We start from the raw sequence: 23595 nt of genomic DNA, 5'->3' as shown, positions 1-23595 counted from the left end.
GTGAAACTCTGTCGTGTGTACGAGGCCTGACAGTTCCTGCCTGGAGTTTGCATGTTCTCCCTGTGCCTGCGTGGGTTTCCTCCGGGTATTTCGGTTTTCTCCCACACTCCAAAGACATGCTGGTAGGTTAATTGGCTTCTGTCTAAATTGGCCCTAGTATATGAATGTGAGTTAGGGACCTTAGATTGTAAGCTCCTCGAGGGTAGGGACTGATGTGAATGTACATTGCATATTTAAAGCGCTGCGTAAATTGACGGCGCTATATAAGTACCTAAATAATAATTAAAGTGATTCATGGAGAATTGGAAAAAGACCATTTAAAAAAAAAAAAAAAAACAGTTTGAAAATCCACTAACTGTGACGTAGCTCTAGTTACTGTAGTGAAAATGGCAGTGAGCGGTTTGCAGTAGGCATGTTCCTGAGGGTTGTTTCCATGTTGCAGGAGCCAATATTGTAGTACAATGATCTCTTGATGAAACAATTGCAGAATTATAATACTGCCAATGTAGCCGCAATTATATTTATTGGTTACAAAACAGAGCAATGGCCGATGTGATCTCCAAGCAAGGAACATGTTCTTCCCATATGTAGTTCTACGTCTTATAATCAGTATAAAGTGTCCACATATTTCACTCAAATTTGCAGAAGTTCTTCAGTAACTGTGGCAGGTCTAACTGATCAATGTCGAGTCTGCGCATCATATGTTTCTGGATGATAAGGCGGCACAATGTCTGCAGGGATGGAACTAGAAAACAAAAAAAAGACGTCTGAAATCATTATGCAAATTATACAACTTAAAGGGGTTGTAAAGGTTAGTTTTATTATTTTCTAAATAGGTTCCTTTAAGCTAGTGCATTTTTGGTTCACTTACCTTTTTCCTTCTAAAGGTTTTTTTTTCCTTTGTCTGAATTTCTCACTTCCTGTTCCTCCTCAGTAAGCTGTTCTGGCTGAAAAACCCCCAGCCAGAACGGCTCGGATGATGGGGGCAAGCTTACTGAGGAGGAACAGGAAGTGAGAAATTCACTTATGCAATTACCTTTTGAGGCTTTCCCTCCTCATGGAGGGTGTCAATGATGACTTTATGCACAACTGTCAGATCAGCAGTCTTTCCCATGATTGTGATTCCTACTGAAGCAGACTGAGAGACCATTTAAATGCTCAGGAACCATTTGCAGGTGTTATGGCTTAATTAGCTGATTAGAGTGTGACACGTTTAGCCTAGAATATTGCACCTTTTCACAATATTCAAATTTTCTGAGATTGTGGATTTGGGGTTTTCATGAGCTGGAAGCCATAATCATCACAATCAGGATAAATCATGGCTTGAACTATCTTGCTTTGCATGTAATGAGTCTCTCTCATGTATTAGTTTCACCTTTTAAGTTGCATTAGTGAAATAAATGAACTTTTGCACGATATTCAAATTTTTAAAGTTTCACCTGTAAATGTATATAAAATGCACTTTTTAGCTTTCAATACGTGTTTTCCAGCGCTAAACCTTTCATCTGATTTCTATATTGATGCATTTGGAAATGTCAAAATCCATTGTAAAGGAATAGTAGAAAAAGCACTATTTTTTATTTATTTTTGTATATTTCCCCCTTAAGGGGGTGTGTCCTATGCCTACATACTTATGCTAATAGGTGTCCCTCGTTCCCATCTCAAAAAGTTGGAGGAATGAGCATCTATGTACAGGCAGGCATTCTTAGTAACTTCCCTTCTTGTTTCTTTAATTTGTGTTTTCCTTCTAACCCCACCAACATATTTAAAGAGAATCAATCACCAATGAGTATTTGTAATAATTTAAGTTCTCTAAAAGTCACAGTAGGCACATGAACCTGGATGCCACCTTGTTAAGGACAGCTGATATTGCTAGTACCCCCAGGTGACAGCAAGCTGTTCTCTGCCACAATCCTTACCTGGCAGTGCATGTTTCAAACCTATATTCCCCAGGTGATAGTACTCCTCTCTCAACCACAACCCCCAACTAACCGTGCTCCTCTGCCAGCCACAACCCCCCAGCTGACAGTGACCCTCTCCCAGCCACAACCCCTCAGATGGCAGTGCCCCTCTTCCAGCCACATTCCCCCAGGTGACAGTGCTCTTTTCCCAACCACAATCCCCCAGCTGACGGTGTTTTTTTCCCAACCACAATCCCCCATCTGACGTTGCTCCTTTCCCAACCACAATCCCCCAGCTGACGGTGCTCCTTTCCCAACCACAATCCCCCAGCTGACGGTGCTCCTTTCCCAACCACAATCCCCATCTGACGATGCTCTTTTCCCAACCACAATGCCCCAGCTGACGGTGTTCTTTTCCCAACCACAATGCCCCAGCTGATATTGCTTTTTTCCCAACCACCATCCCCCATCTGACGATGCTCTTTCCCCAACCACAATCTCCATCTGACATTGCTTTTTTCCCAACCACAATACCCCATCTGACGACGCTCTTTTCCCAACCACAAGTCCCCATCTGACGGTGCTCCTTTTCCAACCACAATCCCCCATCTGACGACGCTCTTTTCCCAACCACAAGTCCCCATCTGACGGTGCTCCTTTTCCAACCACAATCCCCCAGCTGACGGTGCTCCTTTGCCAACCACAATCCCCCATCTGACAACGCTCTTTTCCCAACCACAATTCCCCATCTGACGACGCTCTTTTCCCAACCACAATCCCCCAGCTGACGGTGCTCCTTTGCCAACCACAATCCCCCATCTGACGTTGCTTTTTTTCCAACCACAACCCCCCCCCCCAGCTGACGGTGCTCTTTTCCCAACCACAATCCCCCAGCTGACGGTGCTCCTTTCCCAACCACAATCCCCCAGCTGACGGTGCTCCTTTCCCAACCACAATCCCCCAGCTGACGGTGCTCCTTTCCCAACCACAATCCCCCAGCTGACGCTGCTCTTTTCCCAACCACAATTCCCCAGCTGATGGTGCTCTTTTCCCAACCACAAACCCCCATCTGACGGTGCTCCTTTTCCAACCACAATCCCCCATCTGACGACGCTCTTTTCCCAACCACAAGTCCCCATCTGACGGTGCTCCTTTTCCAACCACAATCCCCCAGCTGACGGTGCTCCTTTGCCAACCACAATCCCCCATCTGACGACGCTCTTTTCCCAACCACAATTCCCCATCTGACGACGCTCTTTTCCCAACCACAATCCCCCAGCTGACGGTGCTCCTTTGCCAACCACAATCCCCCATCTGACGTTGCTTTTTTTCCAACCACAACCCCCCCCCCCAGCTGACGGTGCTCTTTTCCCAACCACAATCCCCCAGCTGACGGTGCTCCTTTCCCAACCACAATCCCCCAGCTGACGGTGCTCCTTTCCCAACCACAATCCCCCAGCTGACGGTGCTCCTTTCCCAACCACAATCCCCCAGCTGACGGTGCTCCTTTCCCAACCACAATCCCCCAGCTGACGCTGCTCTTTTCCCAACCACAATTCCCCAGCTGATGGTGCTCTTTTCCCAACCACAAACCCCCCGCTGACGGTGCTCTTTTCCCAACCACAATCCCCCAGCTGATATTGCTTTTTTCCCAACCACCATCCCCCATCTGACGTTGCTTTTTTCCCAACCACAATCACCCATCTGACGATGCTCTTTCCCCAACCACAATCTCCATCTGACATTGCTTTTTTCCCAACCACAACCCCCCAGCTGACGGTGCTCCTTTCCCAACCACAATTCCCCAGCTGATGGTGCTCTTTTCCCAACCACAAACCCCCAGCTTACAGTGCCCCTCTCCAACGCTGTATCCTGGCCTAGGCCAACAAGGCCCAGGCCTAGGGCAGCACTTTGCAGGGGGGCAGCATGGAAAGAGTCCCCGCCGGCTTGCGCTACACTGTTCAAGCTGCTTCCAATTTTGACTGTCCTATCATCCTGGACCACAAACCTTCCTTACCATGCTATATGTTTTCTGCTGCACTGTTGACATGGTTATATCTTCTTAGTCCTCTCCATAAAATTATCAGAAATTTGTGCTTGAACTATAGACAACACTTTTTTTTCTCATTCTGAATAGAGTAAGGGAGAGTTATAGCTCCGTCAGTTTATTTTTTACCATGCCTGTCCCATTGCAGAGATTTTCCTTCACTTCCTGCCCCATAGCCAAACAGGAAGTGAGAGGAAATCTATGCAAATTAATGGAATCTAATGCCCCCTCCCTCCCCCTGGCCCTCAGAACTAGTGTCCCCACTCAAATTTCAGGGTGGGTCTTAAACAGAAAGGGGTGTGGCCTTGACAGGAAGGGTCATGGCCAATGTCAGCAGCTTGCTATGGGGGGCACCTGAGCCGAGTCACAGCTCCCTGTATCCATTTACACACGGAGCCCTGACCCGGCCCCACCCCCTCTCTCGCCTGATTGGCTAGCTGACTCTGACAGCAACGGCAGCCAATAGCGCCGCTGCTGTGTTTCAGCCAATGATGGAGGGAGAATCTCCTACGGCTGAGACACTCGTGGACAGAGAGGGACCTCAGGTAAGTATTAGGGGGGCTGAGTGGGTTGATGCACACAGAAGGATTTTTATCTTAATGCATAGTATACATTAAGATAAAAAAACTTTTGACTTTACAACTACTTTAAATTGATACTAAAGTCTTGTTTTTGTTTCTTAAAAAAATAACTGTCGAGTGCCCCCACAGCAAGCAGCCTGCTATGGGGCACCTGAGCCGAGCCACAGCTGCCTGTGTCGATTCAGACATGGAGCTGTGGTTCAGCTCCGTCCCCCCTCACTCCTGATTGGCTAACTGACTTTGATTGACAGCAGCGAGAGCCAATGGTGGGAGAGTCTGGGACAGCTGAGGCACTCCTGGACATCGCTGGATAGAGAGGGGGCTCAGGTAAGTGTTGGGGGGCTGCTGCACACAGAAGGTTTTTTTTTCTCAGAGAAAAACACCTTCTGACTTTACAACCACTTCAGGGGAATAACTCTACACCAAGTTCATGGGTGGTCTGTACCCTCAAATATCTCCCGTTAATGGAAAGAATGGTTGCTGGAGTCACCGAGTCAGCAGTTTTATAGTCGTTTTCAAACTGATTTTAGTTGCAGAGAGGACTGAACAGATTATAAAACAAATTACCACCAGGCACCAGCAGTTTCTATCAAAGAAATGTAACAATCAGTGTTTTTGGTTAATGGTCTTGATCCGTTAATTTGTTTTTGCAATTGGACCTGTTGGTTAAAAGTAATTTTAAATCACATGCTTCATCATGATTCACAGAAAGCTCAGCAACCAGCGCATGCAGGAACATCTATAGACTAGTCATTTCCTCTTAAAACACCATATTAGGTGTTAAATGCTGAAAGCCTTCGGTACTTTTAAGATATATATATTTATATGACTCATTTATGTAGTGCTGACACTTTTTTTTTTTTCTGAAACGCTTTACAGAGAACATTGACCTAATCACATCAATCTCCACCTACAAATTTGTTAGACGTATAAAAAGAAGACAGCACGTCTGTATAATGGAAATTGGGGAACCGGTAGAATGTTCTGTACTTAAAGCGGTTGTAACCCCTTACAGACCACTTTAACCTACTGGAAAGCCTAGATTCAGGCTACCTGGTTTAGGAGATATTTGCAGAAAAGACTGCACCGATGTCTACGGCGCATGCGTGACGTAGACAACGGCGCAGGCGCACTGAGCGTGCCGTCACTGATGGCTAGGGGTGCAACGGATCAAAAAACTCACGGTTCGGATCGTTCCTCGGATCAGGAGTCATGGATCGGATCATTTTTCAGATCGGCAAAAAAAAAAAAAATTCTCCCCCACTGTAATATACACATCTCCCCCCCCCCACTGTAATATACACATCCCCCCCACTGTAATATACACATCTCCCCCCCACCAACTATAGTACCCCCTCGGTGCAAACACCCCCCTCCTCTCAGTACAAGAGACCCCCCTCCTCTCAGTACAGGAGACCCCCCTCCTCTAGGGGCAAGTGACCCCCCTCCTCTAGGGGCAAGTGACCCCCCCCCTCTAGGGGCAAGAGACCCCCCCCTCTAGGGGCAAGAGACCTCCCCCTCTAGGGGCAAGAGACCCCCCTCCTCTAGGGGCAAGAGACCCCCCTCGGGCAGTACAGACACTCCTAGCGTGTGCTTCTTCCCCACGAGTGAGCGCTCCTCCTCTGTGGGTGTAAACAGAGGAGGGCCGCCGACGGGTGTACCAAGATGGGCATGGCTCTGGAGCTAGGCCGAAGCCGCGGCCTTTCCTAATGTTATTCCTGCGGCTCCGGAGCTAGGCCGAAGCCGCGGCCTTTCCTAGCGTTATGGCCGTGGCTCCGGAGGTAGGCCGAAGCCGCGGCCATAACGTTAGGAAAGACCGCGGCTTCGGCCTAGCTCCGGAGCCGCGGAAATCCGCGGATCACAGTGTGTTCCGATCCGAAGGGGGTGACCCGTTCTGATCACGGATTAACTGTGATTCGTTGCACCCCTACTGATGGCTCCCGCAAGCATGCGAGGGAGTGATGTCATCACGTCTCTGGCCAAACACAACGCCGGAGCCGCGATACCCGGAAGTCACTCGCAAAATAATCTTCTCTAAAATGTAAAAAATGGTGTCCAAAAAACATTGACAGTTATGCTATGCATACTAGCTCATTATGCCTTTCTCTTGCAGGTTTTTTTTTTTAAGAAATGTATTAGAGGGTTTACTTTACTTCCTCTTTAAAGTCCTGGAAAATGTGTTGTTTGACTGCATCAAGCAGTGGTGGCCCTTCCATTAGAAGCGCACGGGCGCTGCCCCCCCTCATCAATGCATCTGGCCCCCTAATCTTCACACAGGACGCTGGACTCATTGATTTCAGTGAGGGCTCTAATAGTCTTTAAAAAAAAGTCCACCCAATGGTGGGACAATAGCGAATAAATATTCGCTATTATCACACTGATCCTCCTCCTGACCAGTTAGGAAGTGGGTCGTGAGATCTGTTTCCCGATTGGCCGAAAGGAGAAGACATCCTAAACGGCCGAGGAGACGCATGGGAAGCCTGACCGAAGGAGTCGGGACATGGAGGAGACTGAGGGGGGAAGCTGCCTCCTACATTTGGATTGGTAGATGGGTTGGATCCGCGCTATAGAGAGCAAAAGTACACAGGAAAGGAAATAAGGCGAACTGCTGCCCCTACTAATTTACTACCACCTGGGTGGAGTAAGGAAATGAAAGAAAAGAAGGGTGTAGATTGGCGCTGTTCTAATGGGAAAGGGTTCAACGGCAAGGTGTGTACCCGAAAGTGATGAGGTGTAAACGTGAAATATGTACCACACAGTAAATGAATAAAGGAAACTTTGAAAAACGTTTGAATTTTTTTTGGAGTAAGTGTTACACCCTCGGCCGGGTGTTTACTAATATTCCAGTGGATTCACGTGTGTGTAAGTAAAGGTAACAAACAAACAGTCTTTGCAAAAAAGTGTAAGAAATAAAAATAAAAAATCAAGAAAATGAAAATGTGCGTCCTTCCAGGTGTTTGGCCCTCGGCCGGGTGTTGGTGAAAAATAAAGCCTATTTAAATAAGAAAAATTAAAAAAACGAACAAACACCCTCTTCCTAGGTGTAGAACAAAACATTCAGGAATGGAACAGCAAAACCAGGATTATATATATAAGAAGAAGTGCTGCCGGGTGTTAGACCCTCGGTCGGGTGAAAAGAAAAAGTGTACAATGAGAACCAAAATGAATAAATGAATCTTCTCTAAAATGTAAAAAATGGTGTCCAAAAAACATTGACAGTCCAGTCCAGTGATTCTAGTTGAATAATTTGCAATCAAAACTAAATAAAAAATAAAAAAGTAATTTGACAAAAATAGCAATAATAAGTGACTTTTATGTTTAAAAGAATTCCTCGTTGCTGGGGAAGCCCTTCCAGTCCTGCTCTATGCGTGACACACCGTGCTCTTAATAAGATTGCACTCACCAGATGCTTCTCCCTTGCTTGGGGTGGTGACGCAGTCACAGTATGTGCCACTGTACAGCAGTCTAGGAAATCCAAAGTCCGACTCCATCGATTTCCTTCGATCCTCCAGTTAATGTTATATGGGAGAAGAAAGGATGCCCATAGCGTAACTCCGTAAAGGATAACAAATTTTATTGTTCAAAATGTGTTTAAAATACTCACATTGTATGTGAACAAATTAGGCAAAAAAGATAAATCAATGGACGCTGAACAAACAAAGTTTGCAGCCGAAAAACCGGAAGTGTTGCGCTAACGTGGCTCTGACTCCTCCCTACGTGTTTTGTCATTCAGACGTCATCGGGAGCCGCCTACATTTGTCAGCACAGAGCGAGTGAGCTAGCGACTGGGGTGGGTGGGTATCGTGCGCAGTGCGGGCTGGAGCAACGGGGGTGGTCTGTGGTCAGGTCCTTCTGCTGCCCCCGACCAATGGAACACCAGCCGCCACTGGCATCAAGTAACTGAAACTGTTCTTGTTCAGTGCAATCAGATATGTCACTGAAAGACTCTTGCCTCTGTCTTTGTAAGCTCATAAAAAAAATACAAATATCAGCCAAACGGTATCAAAGATCTAGAAAAGGCAATTATGTAAGCCTATGTGTCCATGCACACACACAGGCGTATTAGATGAGGAGGGTTTACAGTCTGAAAATAAACAACAAAGGCGAGAGGAGAGGAACCAAAGAACAGAAAAAACGCTAGATGTGTCTGTCAGTTTAGCGGTAATGTGTTCCAATAAGCAGAATAAATGAAACCTCAGACCCATAGAATGCATTATACCTTCCATGTAGATAAAGTCGGCAACCAGATGAGGCCCGAGGCTCTAATTGGTTTTAAAAAAGGGTGGGCTCCGGGCGCAGAGCACTGCGCCCCGAGCCCACCCAGTTGTGTGACAATAGCGAATTTATATTAGCAAATTAATATTGTCTTCCTAATTCTCCTCCCGGCCAATTAGGAAGCAGGTCCTGAGACCCGTTACCCGATTGGCCGAGAGGAGAAGTAACCTAGAAAGAGGAGGGAGGAGACCCAGGGGAAGCCGCTGCCCACAGGAAGCCCTACCCATGACCTAGATGGGGTAAATGCGGGGCTGATGACCATCTGGGGGGTGCATTGTTTGTTGCCCCCCCCCCGCAAAAATATATACCACCAGCCACCACCTCTCCTGATGTAATGTTCACTAGAAAGAGCTATTGGAAGCATTATGGCATCTGCTGTATATATAAAGCTACTTTTTACATGTCCAGACCACCAAAGAAAGAAGAGATACATTTTTTCTTGAACTGTAAAAGGCCTTTCTGACTTCCCCCTGCACCACTTTGCTTTTACTATTCTCTTCCTAAATGTGGCCACAAATGTCCAGTGGTGGTCAGAGAATGGAGACAAAACTAGAGACAAATGTATACAATTTGTAAATAATAAGACGTTGCTGCCTCCTCAAACTTTGCCACTCTAAGCACTGGCCCTCGGCCAACAATATGGTAAACGCAATCCTCATACCTCCCAACTTTTTGAGATGGGAATGAGGGACACTTATCAGAAAAAGTATGTAGGCATAGGACACACAATGCTGTATCCTGGCCTAGGCAAACAAGGCCCAGGCCTAGGGCAGCACTTTGCAAGAGGGCAGCACGGAAAGAATCCCTGCCGGGTTGTGCTACACTGTTAGTGTAATGCAAGCTGCTTCTAATTTTGACTGTCCTATCAGCCTGGAACACAAACCTTCCTCACTGTGCTATATGTTTTCTGCTGCACCATTGGCATGGTTATATCTTCTTAGTCCTCTCCATGAAATTGTCAGAAATTTGTGCTTAAAGTAGAACTATAGGCAACACTTTTTTTTTTCATTTTGGATAGAGTAAGGGAGGGTTATAGCCCCTGTCAGTTTATTTTTTACCATCCCTTACCCATTCACCCTTTCCCTTCACTTCCTGCCCCATAGCCAAACAGGAAGAGGGAGGAAATCTATGCAAATTGAGGGAATCCATTGCCCCCCCCCCCCCCCCAGACCTTAAAGCGGATCTCCACTCTAAAGTGAAGTCGCGCTGATCGGCACCCTCCCCCCTCCGGTGTCACATTTGACACCTTTCAGGGGGGAGGGGGGGTGCAGATACCTGTCTACAAACAGGTATCTGCACCCACTTCCGGCCCTACGATACGGGCAAAAGACGGGTTTTTTCCTTGCTTCCCGTCCGTCCCCCGTTGTATGCTGGGAACACTTGGCTCCCAGCACACAGCGGGAGCCAATCGGCGGGCGCAGCGCGACTCGCGCATGCGCCGTAGGGAACCGGGCAGTGAAGCCGGAGCGCTTCACTTCCTGGTTCCCTCACTGTGGATGGAGGAGGGAGCAGCAGGGTGACGAGCGATCGCTCGTCATCTGCTGCGGACGGCGCTGGACTCCAGGACAGGTAAGTGTCCTTATATTAAAAGTCAGCAGCTGCAGTATTTGTAGCTGCTGGCTTTTAATATATTTTTTTAGTGGCACATCCGCTTTAAGAACTAGTGTCCCCGCTCAAATTTTTTTAGGGTGGGTCTTAAACAGAAAGGGGCGTGGTCGTGACAGGAAGGGGTGGGTCATATTTAAATTAGGGGGTGCACGAGTTTAGTCAGGCCTAGGGCAGCACAAAACCTAACCACACTACTGAGGACACACCCCACTGCCACGCCCCCTTAAAGGAGAATTGTACAAAAAAAACAAGATTGGGTAAACCCAGAAATGTTTTTTTTTTACCACTACTATTTCTTTATATTGGCTTTTGGAATTTACAAATGCAGCAATTTATAAATCGGATGAAAGGTTTAGTGCAGGAAAACACTTTTTGATAAATAAAAAGTGCATTTTATATACATCTATGTGGATCAGACCAAAATGAGGAGGACAGAGGGACATTGCTCCAAATCAGGGACTGTCCCTCGAAATCAGGGACAGTTGGGAGCTATGGCAATCCTGTCCCCCCTTCTTGTACATTTTCTACACACAATACACAGGCAACCAAAGCTTTCCTGTTTAGTGCAGAAGCTCATCTGAAAGACATTGGGAGATGGTTGGACGCATGTCCGAATGTTCTCCAATGTCAAAGCAATCAATGAGCCCTAGCTTGTGAGGCTTGTGTGTGTGTTGCATGCATGGAGATTGGCAGAATTAGCAAAAATCAACAATTGATCACAAGAAATTTTCCAAAATTTTGTAAATTAAGGTGACCAGATTTTTTAAATGAAATCCGGGGAATTTTTTATTTTTTTGGTAAATGGTAAACTATTTTATACGCATATTTTCCCCAAATTATATATGCAGTCAGTGGTGTAGCGTGGGTTGTCAGCGCCCGAGACAAGGCAAGAAATTTGCACCCCCCGCCAGACTTTTAGCACTTCCTGAGTCCCTTCCAATAGTATAGTAGTACTTACCAACTTAATTCCTACACTGACATACCTGACCACTGCACTAACCTACCTGATTCTTACACTGACCACTACATTGACCTACCTGTCCACCACACTGACCTACCTGATTCCTACACTATCCACTACACTAACCTACCTGATTCCTACACTGATCTACCTGATCCCTACACTGACCACTACACTGACCTACCTGATTTCTATACTGACCACTACACTGAACTACCTGATTCCTATACTAACCACTACACTGACCTACCTGATTCCTATATTGACCACTACACTGACCTACCTGATTCCTATACTGACCACTACACTGACCTACCTGATTCCTACACTGACCACCCTGATTCCTACACTATCCACTACACTAACCTACCTGATTCCTACACTGATCTACCTGGTCCCTACACTGACCTACCTGATTTCTATACTGACCACTACACTGAACTACCTGATTCCTATACTGACCACTACACTGACCTACCTGATTCCTATACTGGCCACTACACTGACCTGCCTGATTCCTATACTGATCACTACACTGACCTACCTGATTCCTATACTGACCACTACACTGATCTACCTGATCCCTACACTGACCTACCTGATTTCTATACTGACCACTACACTGACCTACCTGATTCCTATACTGGCCACTACACTGACCTACCTGATTCCTATACTGACCACTACACTGACCTACCTGATTCCTATACTGGCCACTACACTGACCTGCCTGATTCCTATACTGACCACTACACTGATCTACCTGATCCCTACACTGACCTACCTGATTTCTATACTGACCACTACACTGAACTACCTGATTCCTATACTGGCCACTACACTGACCTACCTGATTCCTATACTGACCACTACACTGACCTACCTGATTCCTATACTGGCCACTACACTGACCTGCCTGATTCCTATACTGACCACTACACTGACCTACCTGATTCCTATACTGACCACTACACTGACCTACCTTATCCCTACACTGACCTACCTGAGTCCTTTACTTACCACTACACTGACCTACCTGATTCCTGCACTACTCACCCCCCCCCCCCCCATGAACAGTGTAGATTGTTTGATTTTGTTGGCCTCCATGATAATCCATCGGAGCAGGGCTCCCCAGCAACAGGTACTGTTTCCGATACGCAGCCGATCCTCAGTATCCCCTGCCAAGAACTTCTCCAATAGTCGCCGTACGCTCTGCAGCGCCCCTGCCCTCTGCTGTTCTCACATACGCACACACAAGCTGCCCGCACCAGAGGGATCATGGGGAACAGGCTGGACCACAGGAGTCCCTGGGCGGTGGGACAACACAGCACACTTGGGGGGGAACAGTAATGATTTTGCGCCCCCCCAAATGTTGCACCCGGGCGAGAGTACCAGATACCCCCCATGCCACTGCAATCCGGGGAGAAATTCAGGGACAGACTGGCTCCGGGGACAGTGTCCTCAATCCGGGGACTGTCCCTGGAAACCGGGGATGTCTGGTCACCCTATTGTAAATCCTCTTAAGCCAACTATCAACTCATAAATTGATTGCGCCGCTTCCTATTCTTTTGACAACTATTCTTAAACTCGCTCCATAACTGGGTATTAATGCATAGTGTATGAGCTGCTTCTGAATGTCAAAGAGTCATCACGTTCCCTTATAGGGAATCCCCCCCCCCCCCCCCCCCCCCGTGGGCATGTGTTCAGCTAATAGTTGAATGTGATACATACATCCGTAGTCTAACTGGATCACTCGAACACTCTTGGTAGAGGCGAAGACATCAATGACGGCATACAGCGGCTGTGAGGCTGGTATTCCACGGACACTGGCACCCATATCTTCCCCATTAATGATGGTGTGCATGTGACGGGTTCCATCTGACTGTGGTTCATACAATACCCCAATCCTGCTCCTGAGGGCTGTAGGTGGCAGCACATTGGTTTTGTACAAGTCATCCAAAATGTGGCTAAACCGGCCCGGCCTACTTCGTGCTACCAGCTTGTCACGAGAAATTTTATACTTGCCCACTTTTAGGTAAGGGTCCGATAGAAGTCCTTTTCCCGAGCTAGGGCTATTTTCTTCTTCCTCGGTCACCACTTTATTATGGTTTCGTGTTATGGCGAATACCCAGCTATCCCCTTGATTGACAAGATCTGGCAGTGAATATTCTGGTACAACTTCCATGCTGCGAGGATCTCGAGCTGTCAAACCAACTCTTAGGTGACCACACCACCCCCATTCTTTTTCCTCAATCTCGACCAAAAACAACTGGCCAGGTTCCAGTGGGTCTCGGCTGAAGCAGATCCCATTAGCAAAGCTTTCAACTCTTGTTGCTTGTGTTCCTGTAGTGTCGATGCGAACATTCGTACCATGGACAGAGTGAAAACACGTGAATGGTTGCCATTGCACGGCCATGTCTCCAGCACAGAGCTCAGATGACATGCAGCTTGATGCTATTTTTAAAAGGCCAGAGCGTCTGGGTTATCTGTGCTGAAACAGCTGCAGGAGGTATAGCGGAGTGCCTTTTAGGGAAAGGGAAGCTAACACCTACCAAATTTCTAATTACAGAAACTCCTGGAGCAGAAAGCCATGCGAAATCTCATTTCGGAAATTTTGGAAACAAATTGCAATTTCTGATAACGGTTTCTTCAAGCAATAAAGGGTCTCCAATATAAGACCAAATAAATGGTCATAGTAGGCAAAGTATGGTTCTAATAACATAGAAGGGAGTTAAACATTCGCAACAATGGCCCAGATTCAGAGAGCAATTGCGCCTGCGTAACCATAGTTACGCAGTGCAATTGCTGACTTGCTCCGGCGTTACGAATGCTCCTGATTCAGGAACACCGTAACGCCGACTGCAGCCTAAAATCTGCGTGGCATAAGGCTCTTATGCCACGCAGATTTTAGGCTGCATTCTTGCGATGACCGCTAGGGGGCGCTCCCATTGTGCTCAGTGTATAGTATGCAAATTGCATACTAACACCGATTCACAATGTTGCGCGGGCCCTGCGTATGCAAGTTACGGAGTTTCGGTACGGCGTCTTTAGCGTAAGGCTGCCCCTTCTAATAGTAGGGGCAGCCAATGCTAAAGTATACCCGCCGTTCCCGCGTCGTGAAATTTGAATTTCACCTTGTTTGCGTAAGTGATTTGTGAATGGCGCTGGACGCCATTCACGTTCACTTGGAAGCAAATGACGTCCTTGCGACGTCATTTGCCGCAATGCACGTCGGGAAAGTTTCCCGACGGAGCATGCGCTCTACGCTCGGCGCGGGAGCGCGCCTAATTTAAATGATTCCCGCCCCCTACGGGATCATTTACATTAGGCGCCCTTACGCAGGGCAATTTTAAAGAGCGCACACGCAATTTACGGAGCTCCTGCTCCGTGAATCGCGCGCATCGCAGTAAATTTGCGGGGGCGCAGGGCAAAAACGCTGCCCTGTGCCTCCGTAAAAAAGGGGCAAATTCTACCAAATTCTGGGCCACTATTTGTTCTGTGCTGTGCTAGGCGGATCTTTTATACTCTTCCCTATTAGATTGTAAGCTCTTATGAGCAGGGCCCTTCTAACACTTGTAAATTGTATTCTAGCTTTACTCTCTCCCTTTATATTGTAAATGCTGCACACACTGTTCTATAAATCCTGTATAATAATAATAATACAAATAATTATTATAATATAAATGCCTGTAAAGATGGAAGGGAAGAAGATGCCCCTGGGGGGACACAATGGTGATTGGACAACAATCGGCCTGGACAGTTGGTAGGTAGCTGCTTCTGAAAATAGGCAAGTAAGGCCCCATGCACACGAGACGCAGATGCAAACTCATCTAAACACACGTTTTCAAATGCAAAAACCAGCGTTTAAAACGCCCGTTTTGCCGCGAATTTCGCTGCGTTTTACCGTGTTTTTGCGTTTATAAGCGTTTAGTTAAGAAACATCATAAGACCCTCCCTAAGCTCAAAAACAGTATTATTTAACCATTTCAGCCATTTTGTGAGACCAGAGTGAGTAGCAGCTGAGAGAGCAGCAGTGTACTTGTATTTAGCGTGTCACTTGCCACATCACCTGCCACAAGTTGTGGATTGTCCACTTGCCACACCACCTGCCACATCACCTGCCACATCACCTGTCCACATCACCTGGCACGTCACCTGCCACAAGTTGTTGATTGTTCACTTGAAACATCACCTGGCATGTCACTTGCCACGTCACCTGCCACAAGTTGTGGATTGTCCACTTGCCACGTCACCTGCCACAAGTTGCGGATTGTCCACTTGCCACATCACCTGGCCACGTCACCTGCCACATCACCTGTCCACATCACCTGGCACGTCACCTGCCACAAGTTGTTGATTGTTCACTTGAAACATCACCTGGCATGTCACTTGCCACGTCACCTGCCACAAGTTGTGGACTGTCCACTTGCCACGTCACCAGGCCATGTCACCTGGCAACGTCACCTGCCACAAGTTGTGGATTGTCCACTTGCCACATCACCTGGCTACATCACCTGGCAATGTCATCTGGCCACGTCACCTGCCACAAGTTGCAGATTGTCCACTTGCCATGTCAACTGGCCATGTCACCTGCCACGTCACCTGTTCACGTCACCTGGCCACACGCTGTGGATTGTCCACTGGCCAGGTCACCTGCCACAAGTTGTGGATTGTTCACTTGCCACATCACCTGGCCAAGTTACTTGCCACGTCACCTGCCACAAGTTGTGGATTGTCCACTTGCCACGTCACCAGGCCATGTCACCTGGCCACATCACCTGCCACAAGTTGTGGATTGTCCACTTGCCACATGACATGGTCACGTCACCTGCCACGACATCTGGCCATGTCACCTGCCACAAGTTGTGGATTGTCCACTGGCCACGTGACCTGGCCACGTCACCTGCCACATCACCTGGCCACGTCACCTACCACAAGTTGTGGATTGTCCACTTGCCACATCACCTGGCCATGTCACCTGCTATGTCACCTGCCACTGGCCACATCACCTAGTCACGTCACCTGGCCACGTCACCTGGCCACAAGTTGTGGATTGTCCACTTGCCACATCACCTGGCCACGTCACCTGGCCACAAGTTGTGGATTTCCACTGGCCACATCACCTGGCAATGTCATCTGGCCACGTCACCTGCCACAAGTTGCAGATTGTCCACTTGCCATGTCACCTGCCACGTCACCTGGCCACACGCTGTGGATTGTCCACTGGCCAGGTCACCTGGCCACGTCGCCTGCCACAAGTTGTGGATTGTTCACTTGCCACATCCCCTGGCCAAGTTACTTGCCACAAGTTGTGGATTGTCCACTTGCCACGTCACCAGGCCACGTCACCTGGCCACATCACTTGCCACAAGTTGTGGATTGTCCACTTGCCACATGACCTGGCCACGTCACCTGCCACATCACCTGGCCACGTCACCTACCACAAGTTGTGGATTGTCCACTTGCCACATCACCTGGCCATGTCACCTGCCACAAGTTGTGGATTGTCCACAATGCAATGCAAGCAATTACAGTTTTTTTTATGTTTTTTTAATGTTTTTTCATCATTTGCCATCATTTTTGAGATTTCTAATGTAAAAAAATAGGTCACCTTTAAAAACGCCTATAAACGAAATCGCGGCAAAACGCCCGTACCGCGTTTTGCCGCGTTTAGCGGCGTTTTGCTTCTGAAACGCGAAAACTTTTGCGTCTGAACCCATTTTTTTGCTTCTGAAAAAACGAGCATAAACGCAACTGCAGAAAAACGCAGAAAAACTTGACTGTGTGCATGTATACATAGGGTAACATTGAATGTGTTCAGGGGCAGTTAAAAAAACTGTGCAAATGCCTCTGAACACGCGTTTACCAGCGTCTCGTGTGCATGGGGCCTTACCTGTCAAGCGCAGCCCTCCGGGGCTGCGCTGTCCCCGATCCAGCTGGTCCCACCCCTTCCATCTTCTCCTGGTTTTCCTTCCAAGTTCTGCCGGGCCTTGATGACGTTACTCCTGCACGTGCACATGGAAGTCACATGATCACGGCGCTAGGGTGACCACGTGTCCCGGATTGCCAGGGACAGTCCCACATTTCTTTATCGTACATAACGGGACACAGAGCAGCATAGCCATTACATATGGGTTATATAGTGTACCTTCAGGTGATGGACACTGGCACTCTCCGACAGGAAGTTCCCTCCCTATATAACCCCCACCCATAGTGGGAGTACCTCAGTTTTTTCGCCAGTGTCTTAGGTGTTGGTGCACGTTGAAGGTTGTGCCTGCAGTTTGTCCTTGGGACCAGGGCCAGCCGACCGGATCCGTCCAAGGTGCTTCATAGCCAAAGTGGACGGTACCCGGGCCCCAATTCGTGGATGGGGTTTTGCCTATAATGCCTCTCCTTGGAGGGCTGGACTCTGGGTTCCAGGACTGGGTTTTTTAACCTATGGATACCTGCTGCCAGTAGTGCTGTATAGGTCCAGGTGTGTGGTGTTCCTGACTTGGACCCCGGTCCCTGAAGGTCTATGACCATACCCACGGTGAAGGGGGAAGATTGGGCCTCTTGCATGAGCAATACCCTGCGGCGTGGAAAGGTAAGCGGGGGGCCTACGGAACTTGGTTTGTCAGTGGGCCCCCCACAGGGGACTCTGGGGGAAAGCCTTTTTATGCCTCTGTGCATGGGCTAAAGAGAAACCACAAAGTCTGCATGACTGGATGGCTCAAACACCCAGGTATACTGTTCCTCTGGCTGGGCTAATAGACTGCTGCTGCTGCTACAAGGTGTTTTTGCTCCATGAGATGTAAAAGGGGAGCATGTCAGGTTTAAAATACTTACTTCCTGATGTCTGTGTGTGTCTTCCAGCAGCTCCTGGGCTCCTCTCCCCACATGGCTTCCTGCTTCCTGCAGAGCGGCGTCGGGAGCGCGTGCGCGCGCGCGTGCGCGCGCACTGTTATAGGCGCCGACGCTGCGTGGAGGGGGCGGGGGACGCCCGGGGAGTTCCCTCCCCTCTGAACATCAGAGGGGAAAACTCTATTTAGCCTGTCAGTCTGCTGAAGGCTGTGAAGGGACACGGAGCAGCGATGCTGAGCTGAGCAGGATAGGTTTGCCTATGTTATGCTGACACAGTGACACCTAGTGGCCGTTTTTTGTACACACCTTGCTAAAGAGCTGTTTAAGCTCATATTTTCTCTGGAAAGCCGGTGTACTACGTAGCAGTCAGAGTACTTTTATTATTAGGTACTCTCCTAGCCCAGCATTAAGGGAAGCAATATTAGGATGTGATTAAGCCCTTGGGGCTCAATATTGTTTTCTCTTGTTAGGTTTTGGGAAGTTTAGTTTCTGTCTAACATTACCCTAGCCTAATTTTTTTTTCCTCATTTATTTAAATGTGTGTTTTTCTCCAGCTATTACAGTTAGTTGTATATTAGCGGAGTATCTCAGATTTGTTTATTATGGCTCCTAAGGGTGCAGGGAACGCTAAAAATGCTAAAGGTGTTAAAAAGCCGAAGGGTTCCCCATCGGGCTCGGAGGATATTTCCCAGAATCCACCTGCCCCTACCTCCCCGGAGGATCCGGAGGTTGCTGCCCTGGGTGAGCCATCGGGGTTGCTAGGTGCTATGGCGGGCCCTATTCAACCAACTCCTTCCTATGTCACGGAAGAGATGTTAGCCTCCACCTTGGGTGGATTTGAAAAAAGGATGGCCGCTTTTATTACGGCCTCTTTATCCGGGAAGAAGCGGGCTAGATCCCCGTCTCCCAGGTTTGAATCTCCTGAGGAAGATGTCCTTTCCACTGAGGAATTGGAAGATACAGGAGACCAGGCTGAGGATCACCTGGACCATTTAGGTTCTGAGGATTCTACTATAGAAGAACCTTTTTCAGCTTCTCACGCAGAAAAATTGTGGGTTCAGTCCTTAACGGATATGGTGCGGTCAGCTTTTAAAATGCCTTTGCCTCAGCCTCTGGCTTCCGCTGTGTCCTCATTGGGCTCCCTAAAAGCGCCCCAAGCCAACCTGGTGTTCCCGGTCCATCCTTTGTTAAAGGACCTGATATTTCAGGACTGGGTTAAGCCAGACAGGATTTTTTTGCCTCCTAAAAGGTTCGCAGTTATGTACCCTTTAGAGGAGGAGTTTTCGAAAAAATGGGCTGTCCCCACTGTTGACGCAGCCATATCATGTGTCAATAAAGCTTTAACGTGTCCAGTGGACAATATTCACATGTTCAAAGATCCTGTGGATAAAAGGCTTGAGACCTTACTGAAGGCATCCTTTGCCACAGCGGGGGCAGTGGTCCAGCCAGCTGTAGCTGCCATTGGCGTCTGCCAGGCTTTAAAGGACCAGGCCAAGCAGGCCCTAAAGGACCTGCCGGCTCAACAGGCTCAGGACTTGGCCGACCTACCTAGAGCTTTATGTTTCGCGGTAGACGCTATCAAGGATTCAATCCAACAGGCGTCCCGCCTATCCCTGTATTTGGTTCACATGAGAAGATTACTTTGGTTAAAGAACTGGTCTGCAGAAACCCCCTGCAAAAAGCTCCTTACAGGATTCTCCTTTCAAGGAGAGAGATTGTTTGGAGAAGATCTTGACAAATATATTCAAAAGATCTCTAGTGGTAAGAGCACCCTCTTGCCGGTTAAGAAAAGGTTCCGGGGTCCCTCTTTTAAGCGTCCAACCTCTCCAGTTCCAGGGCCCTCATTCTCTAGGCAGTATCGACGGCCTCCTGGACGCGCAGCTGCAAACAGGCCACAGGGGCAAGCTGCAGGGAACAAGAGACCGTGGAACCGTAAGCCGGTTAAGGCTGCCCCTAAGGCAGCCTTGTGAAGGGGCGCCCCCACTCTCTCGAGTGGGGGGAAGACTCCGGTTGTTCTCGGAGTTGTGGGGGGCCAAAGTTACCGACCAATGGGTTCTGTCCTCAGTGACTCAGGGGTACAAGCTGGAGTTTCGGGAGTTCCCCCCTCCTCACTTTCAAACGTCAAGACTTCCAGGCGACCCTCAAAAGCAGGCATCACTTCTGTCCGCCCTAGAGCGACTCCTATCTCAAGGAGTGATTATGGAAGTACCAGCAGGGGAGCAAGGACAAGGGTTTTACTCAAACCTCTTCATTGTCCCGAAGCCAAACGGCGACGGCAGGCCTATACTGGACCTAAAGTCATTAAACCGCTTTTTAAGAGTCCGGTCCTTTCGAATGGAGTCCATTCGTTCGGTGGTGGCCGCCCTCCAAGGAAGGGAGTTCTTGGCCTCCATCGATATAAAGGACGCATACCTGCACGTTCCGATTTTCCCAGGTCATTACAGGTATCTGCGTTTTGCCCTAAACTATCGGCATTATCAGTTCGTGGCTCTTCCGTTCGGACTAGCCACGGCCCCTCGGGTTTTTACGAAAATCCTGGCCCCCGTGTTAGCCATCCTAAGGGAACAGGGCATTCTGATCATGGCCTACTTAGACGATCTTCTGGTAGTCGACCACTCAGCGGCCGGCTTAAATCGGGCAGTGTTGCTAGCAGTAAACTGCCTAGAGTCCCTGGGTTGGGTTCTAAACCGGGACAAATCGGCCTTACAGCCCACAAGAAGGTTGGAGTATCTAGGTCTGATTTTAGATACAAGACGACAACGGATCTTCCTGCCCCAGTCCAGAGTGGACTCGATAAGGGAGTTAATCCACATAGTCCTAAGCAGCACAAGGCCATCTATACGCCTCTGCATGCGCCTGTTGGGAAAGCTAGTGGCCACCTTCGAGGCAGTGCCCTATGCCCAGATCCATTCTCGGAGGCTACAGAGAGCAATTCTCACGGCCTGGGACAAAAGACTCCAGGCCTTGGATCGTCCCATTTCCCTTCCCTATGCGGTAAGGCAGAGTCTGTGTTGGTGGCTAGTCACAAAAAATCTTCTGAAAGGAAGATCGTTCAGTCCCCCCTCATGGAGGATAGTAACCACGGATGCCAGCCTATCGGGCTGGGGTGCAGTCCTAGACGATTTAACCCTACAGGGGAAATGGTCAAGGGCAGAATCAGCCCTACCCATAAATGTCTTAGAGATCCGAGCAGCTCGGTTGGCTCTTTTGGGCTGGACGGAGATTCTGCAGGGCTCCCCAGTAAGGGTACAATCCGACAATGCCACTGCCATAGCTTATATAAACCACCAGGGTGGCACCAGGAGTCAGGCAGCCCAGAGGGAGGTAGATCGGATCTTTTCATGGGCAGAAGCCCATGTCCCCTGCATCTCAGCTATCTTTATCCCCGGGGTGGACAATTGGCAAGCGGACTTCCTCAGCCGCCAACAGATGTCCCCAGGGGAGTGGTCCCTCCATCCCGAAGTGTTCCAGGACATCTGCCGGAAGTGGGGTACTCCGGAGGTGGACGTTATGGCGTCCAGATTCAATGCCAAAGTAGCAAAGTTTGTCTCTCGAACGAGGGATCCATTGGCCTGCGGGACGGATGCCTTGGTGTGCCCTTGGCATCAGTTTGCGCTAATCTATGCCTTCCCTCCAATACGGATGCTACCCCGTCTTCTTCACAGAATTCAAAGGGAACGCAAGCCAGCGATTCTAGTGGCCCCAGCGTGGCCCCGAAGACCTTGGTACTCCTTGATAAAAAGGATGACCGTAGAGGAGCCTTGGGTCCTCCCTCTACGTCCAGACCTCCTCTCACAAGGGCCATTCTACCACCCTGCCTTACAGGCCCTAAATTTAACGGCCTGGCGGCTGAGTCCCTGATTCTCAGGAACAGAGGCCTTTCAGGGCAGGTCGTTTCCACCCTTATAAGCGCAAGAAAACCGGTTTCCAGGTTAATATACTATAGGGTGTGGAAGGCCTATATTACCTGGTGTGAAACCAGGAAATGGGATCCCCGCAAATACACCATTGGGAGAATCCTGGAGTTTTTTACAGTTGGGAGTGGGAAAAGGTTTGGCGGTCGGCACAATCAAGGGGCAGGTGTCTGCCTTGTCGGTCTTCTTCCAGAGACCTTTGGCTGCCCATTCCTTAATGAAATCCTTTTTACAAGGTGTTATTCGGGTGAATCCCCTGATTAAAGCTCCCCTGTATCCTTGGGATCTAAATTTGGTTCTATCGGCCTTGCAAAGGCAGCCCTTTGAGCCCTTGTCCGCGATCCCTTTGGTCCTTTTGACTAGGAAACTAGTGTTTCTGGTGGCCATGGCATCCGCCAGAAGAGTGTCGGAGTTGGCAGCCTTGTCATGTAAGGCACCTTATTTATTACTGCATAAGGACAGGGTCGTTTTGCGGCCGCTTCCGTCCTTCCTGCCTAAGGTGGTATCGAATTTTCACCTTAATCAAGATGTGATTCTTCCATCATTTTTTCCAAAACCTTCTTCTAAGGAAGAGAGGTTACTACATTCCTTGGATGTAGTTAGAGCTGTAAAGATTTACTTGGAAGCTACAGCCCAGATTCGTAAGACGGACGTCTTATTCATTCTGCCGGAAGGGCCCAAGAAGGGCCAGGCAGCGTCTAAGGCCACTATTTCTAAGTGGATTAGGCAGACTATGGCCTGAAGGGGAAGAGTCCACCCTTGTCGGTTAAGGCTCATTCCACTAGAGCTATGAGTGCCTCTTGGGCAGCGTATCACCAGGTCTCTATGGCCCAGGTCTGCAGGGCAGCAACCTGGTCATCTGTCCACACATTTGCAAAATTTTATCAAATGGACGTTAGGAGGAACGCTGATTCAGCTTTTGGGCAGGCGGTACTACGGGCCGCAGTTTAATCTCCTCTTGTCCGGTGGCACCTCCTGTTTGGTTTTTTCTGGTTGTCTCCCTCCCCTCATGGAGCATTGCTTGGGGACATCCCATATGTAATGGCTATGCTGCTCTGTGTCCCGTGATGTACGATAAAGAAAAAGGGATTTTTATTAACAGCTTACCTGTAAAATCCTTTTCTTGTAGTACATCACGGGACACAGAGCTCCCACCCCTCTTATGGGGAATTTTGGGATGCATATTGCTTGCTACAAAACTGAGGTACTCCCACTATGGGTGGGGGTTATATAGGGAGGGAACTTCCTGTCGGAGAGTGCCAGTGTCCATCACCTGAAGGTACACTATATAACCCATATGTAATGGCTATGCTGCTCTGTGTCCCGTGATGTACTACAAGAAAAGGATTTTACAGGTAAGCTGTTAATAAAAATCCCTTTTTTGCAGGTCTGTCCTAGGCACCTTCATTCCAGGACAATACAGTGTCTGGAGAAATCATAAATCCCGGCTCTTGTGTCCAATCAC

The 23595-nt window shown here is 48.6% G+C and overlaps 1 protein-coding gene across 1 annotated transcript; it reads right to left on the bottom strand.

The window, feature by feature from the left end:
- Positions 1-489: 489 nt before the first annotated feature.
- Positions 490-13844, bottom strand: NEURL2 (neuralized E3 ubiquitin protein ligase 2). The gene is made up of 2 exons (XM_040330230.1): positions 13105-13844; positions 490-745 (listed from the first exon to the last, which is right to left on the bottom strand). The coding sequence occupies exons 1-2, from the start codon at positions 13814-13816 to the stop codon at positions 630-632; spliced, it is 828 nt and encodes a 275-aa protein (XP_040186164.1). The 5' UTR covers positions 13817-13844; the 3' UTR covers positions 490-629.
- Positions 13845-23595: the final 9751 nt, after the last annotated feature.

Source organism: Rana temporaria, chromosome 12 (assembly GCF_905171775.1).
Source record: "Rana temporaria chromosome 12, aRanTem1.1, whole genome shotgun sequence".
Classification (NCBI taxonomy): Eukaryota; Metazoa; Chordata; class Amphibia; order Anura; family Ranidae; genus Rana; species Rana temporaria.
The sequence above is the reverse complement of the archived record's forward strand: the minus strand, read 5'-3'. Positions and strand labels throughout refer to the sequence as shown.

Coding starts and splice junctions, on each gene's coding strand:
- NEURL2 (XM_040330230.1), bottom strand. CDS start 13,816: ATGTCATCTGAGCTCTGTGCTGGAGACATGGCCGTGCAATGGCAACCA. Junction 746..13,104: donor GATCCAGTTAGACTACGGAT/GTATGTATCACA, acceptor TTTGTTTTCTAG/TTCCATCCCTGCAGACATTG.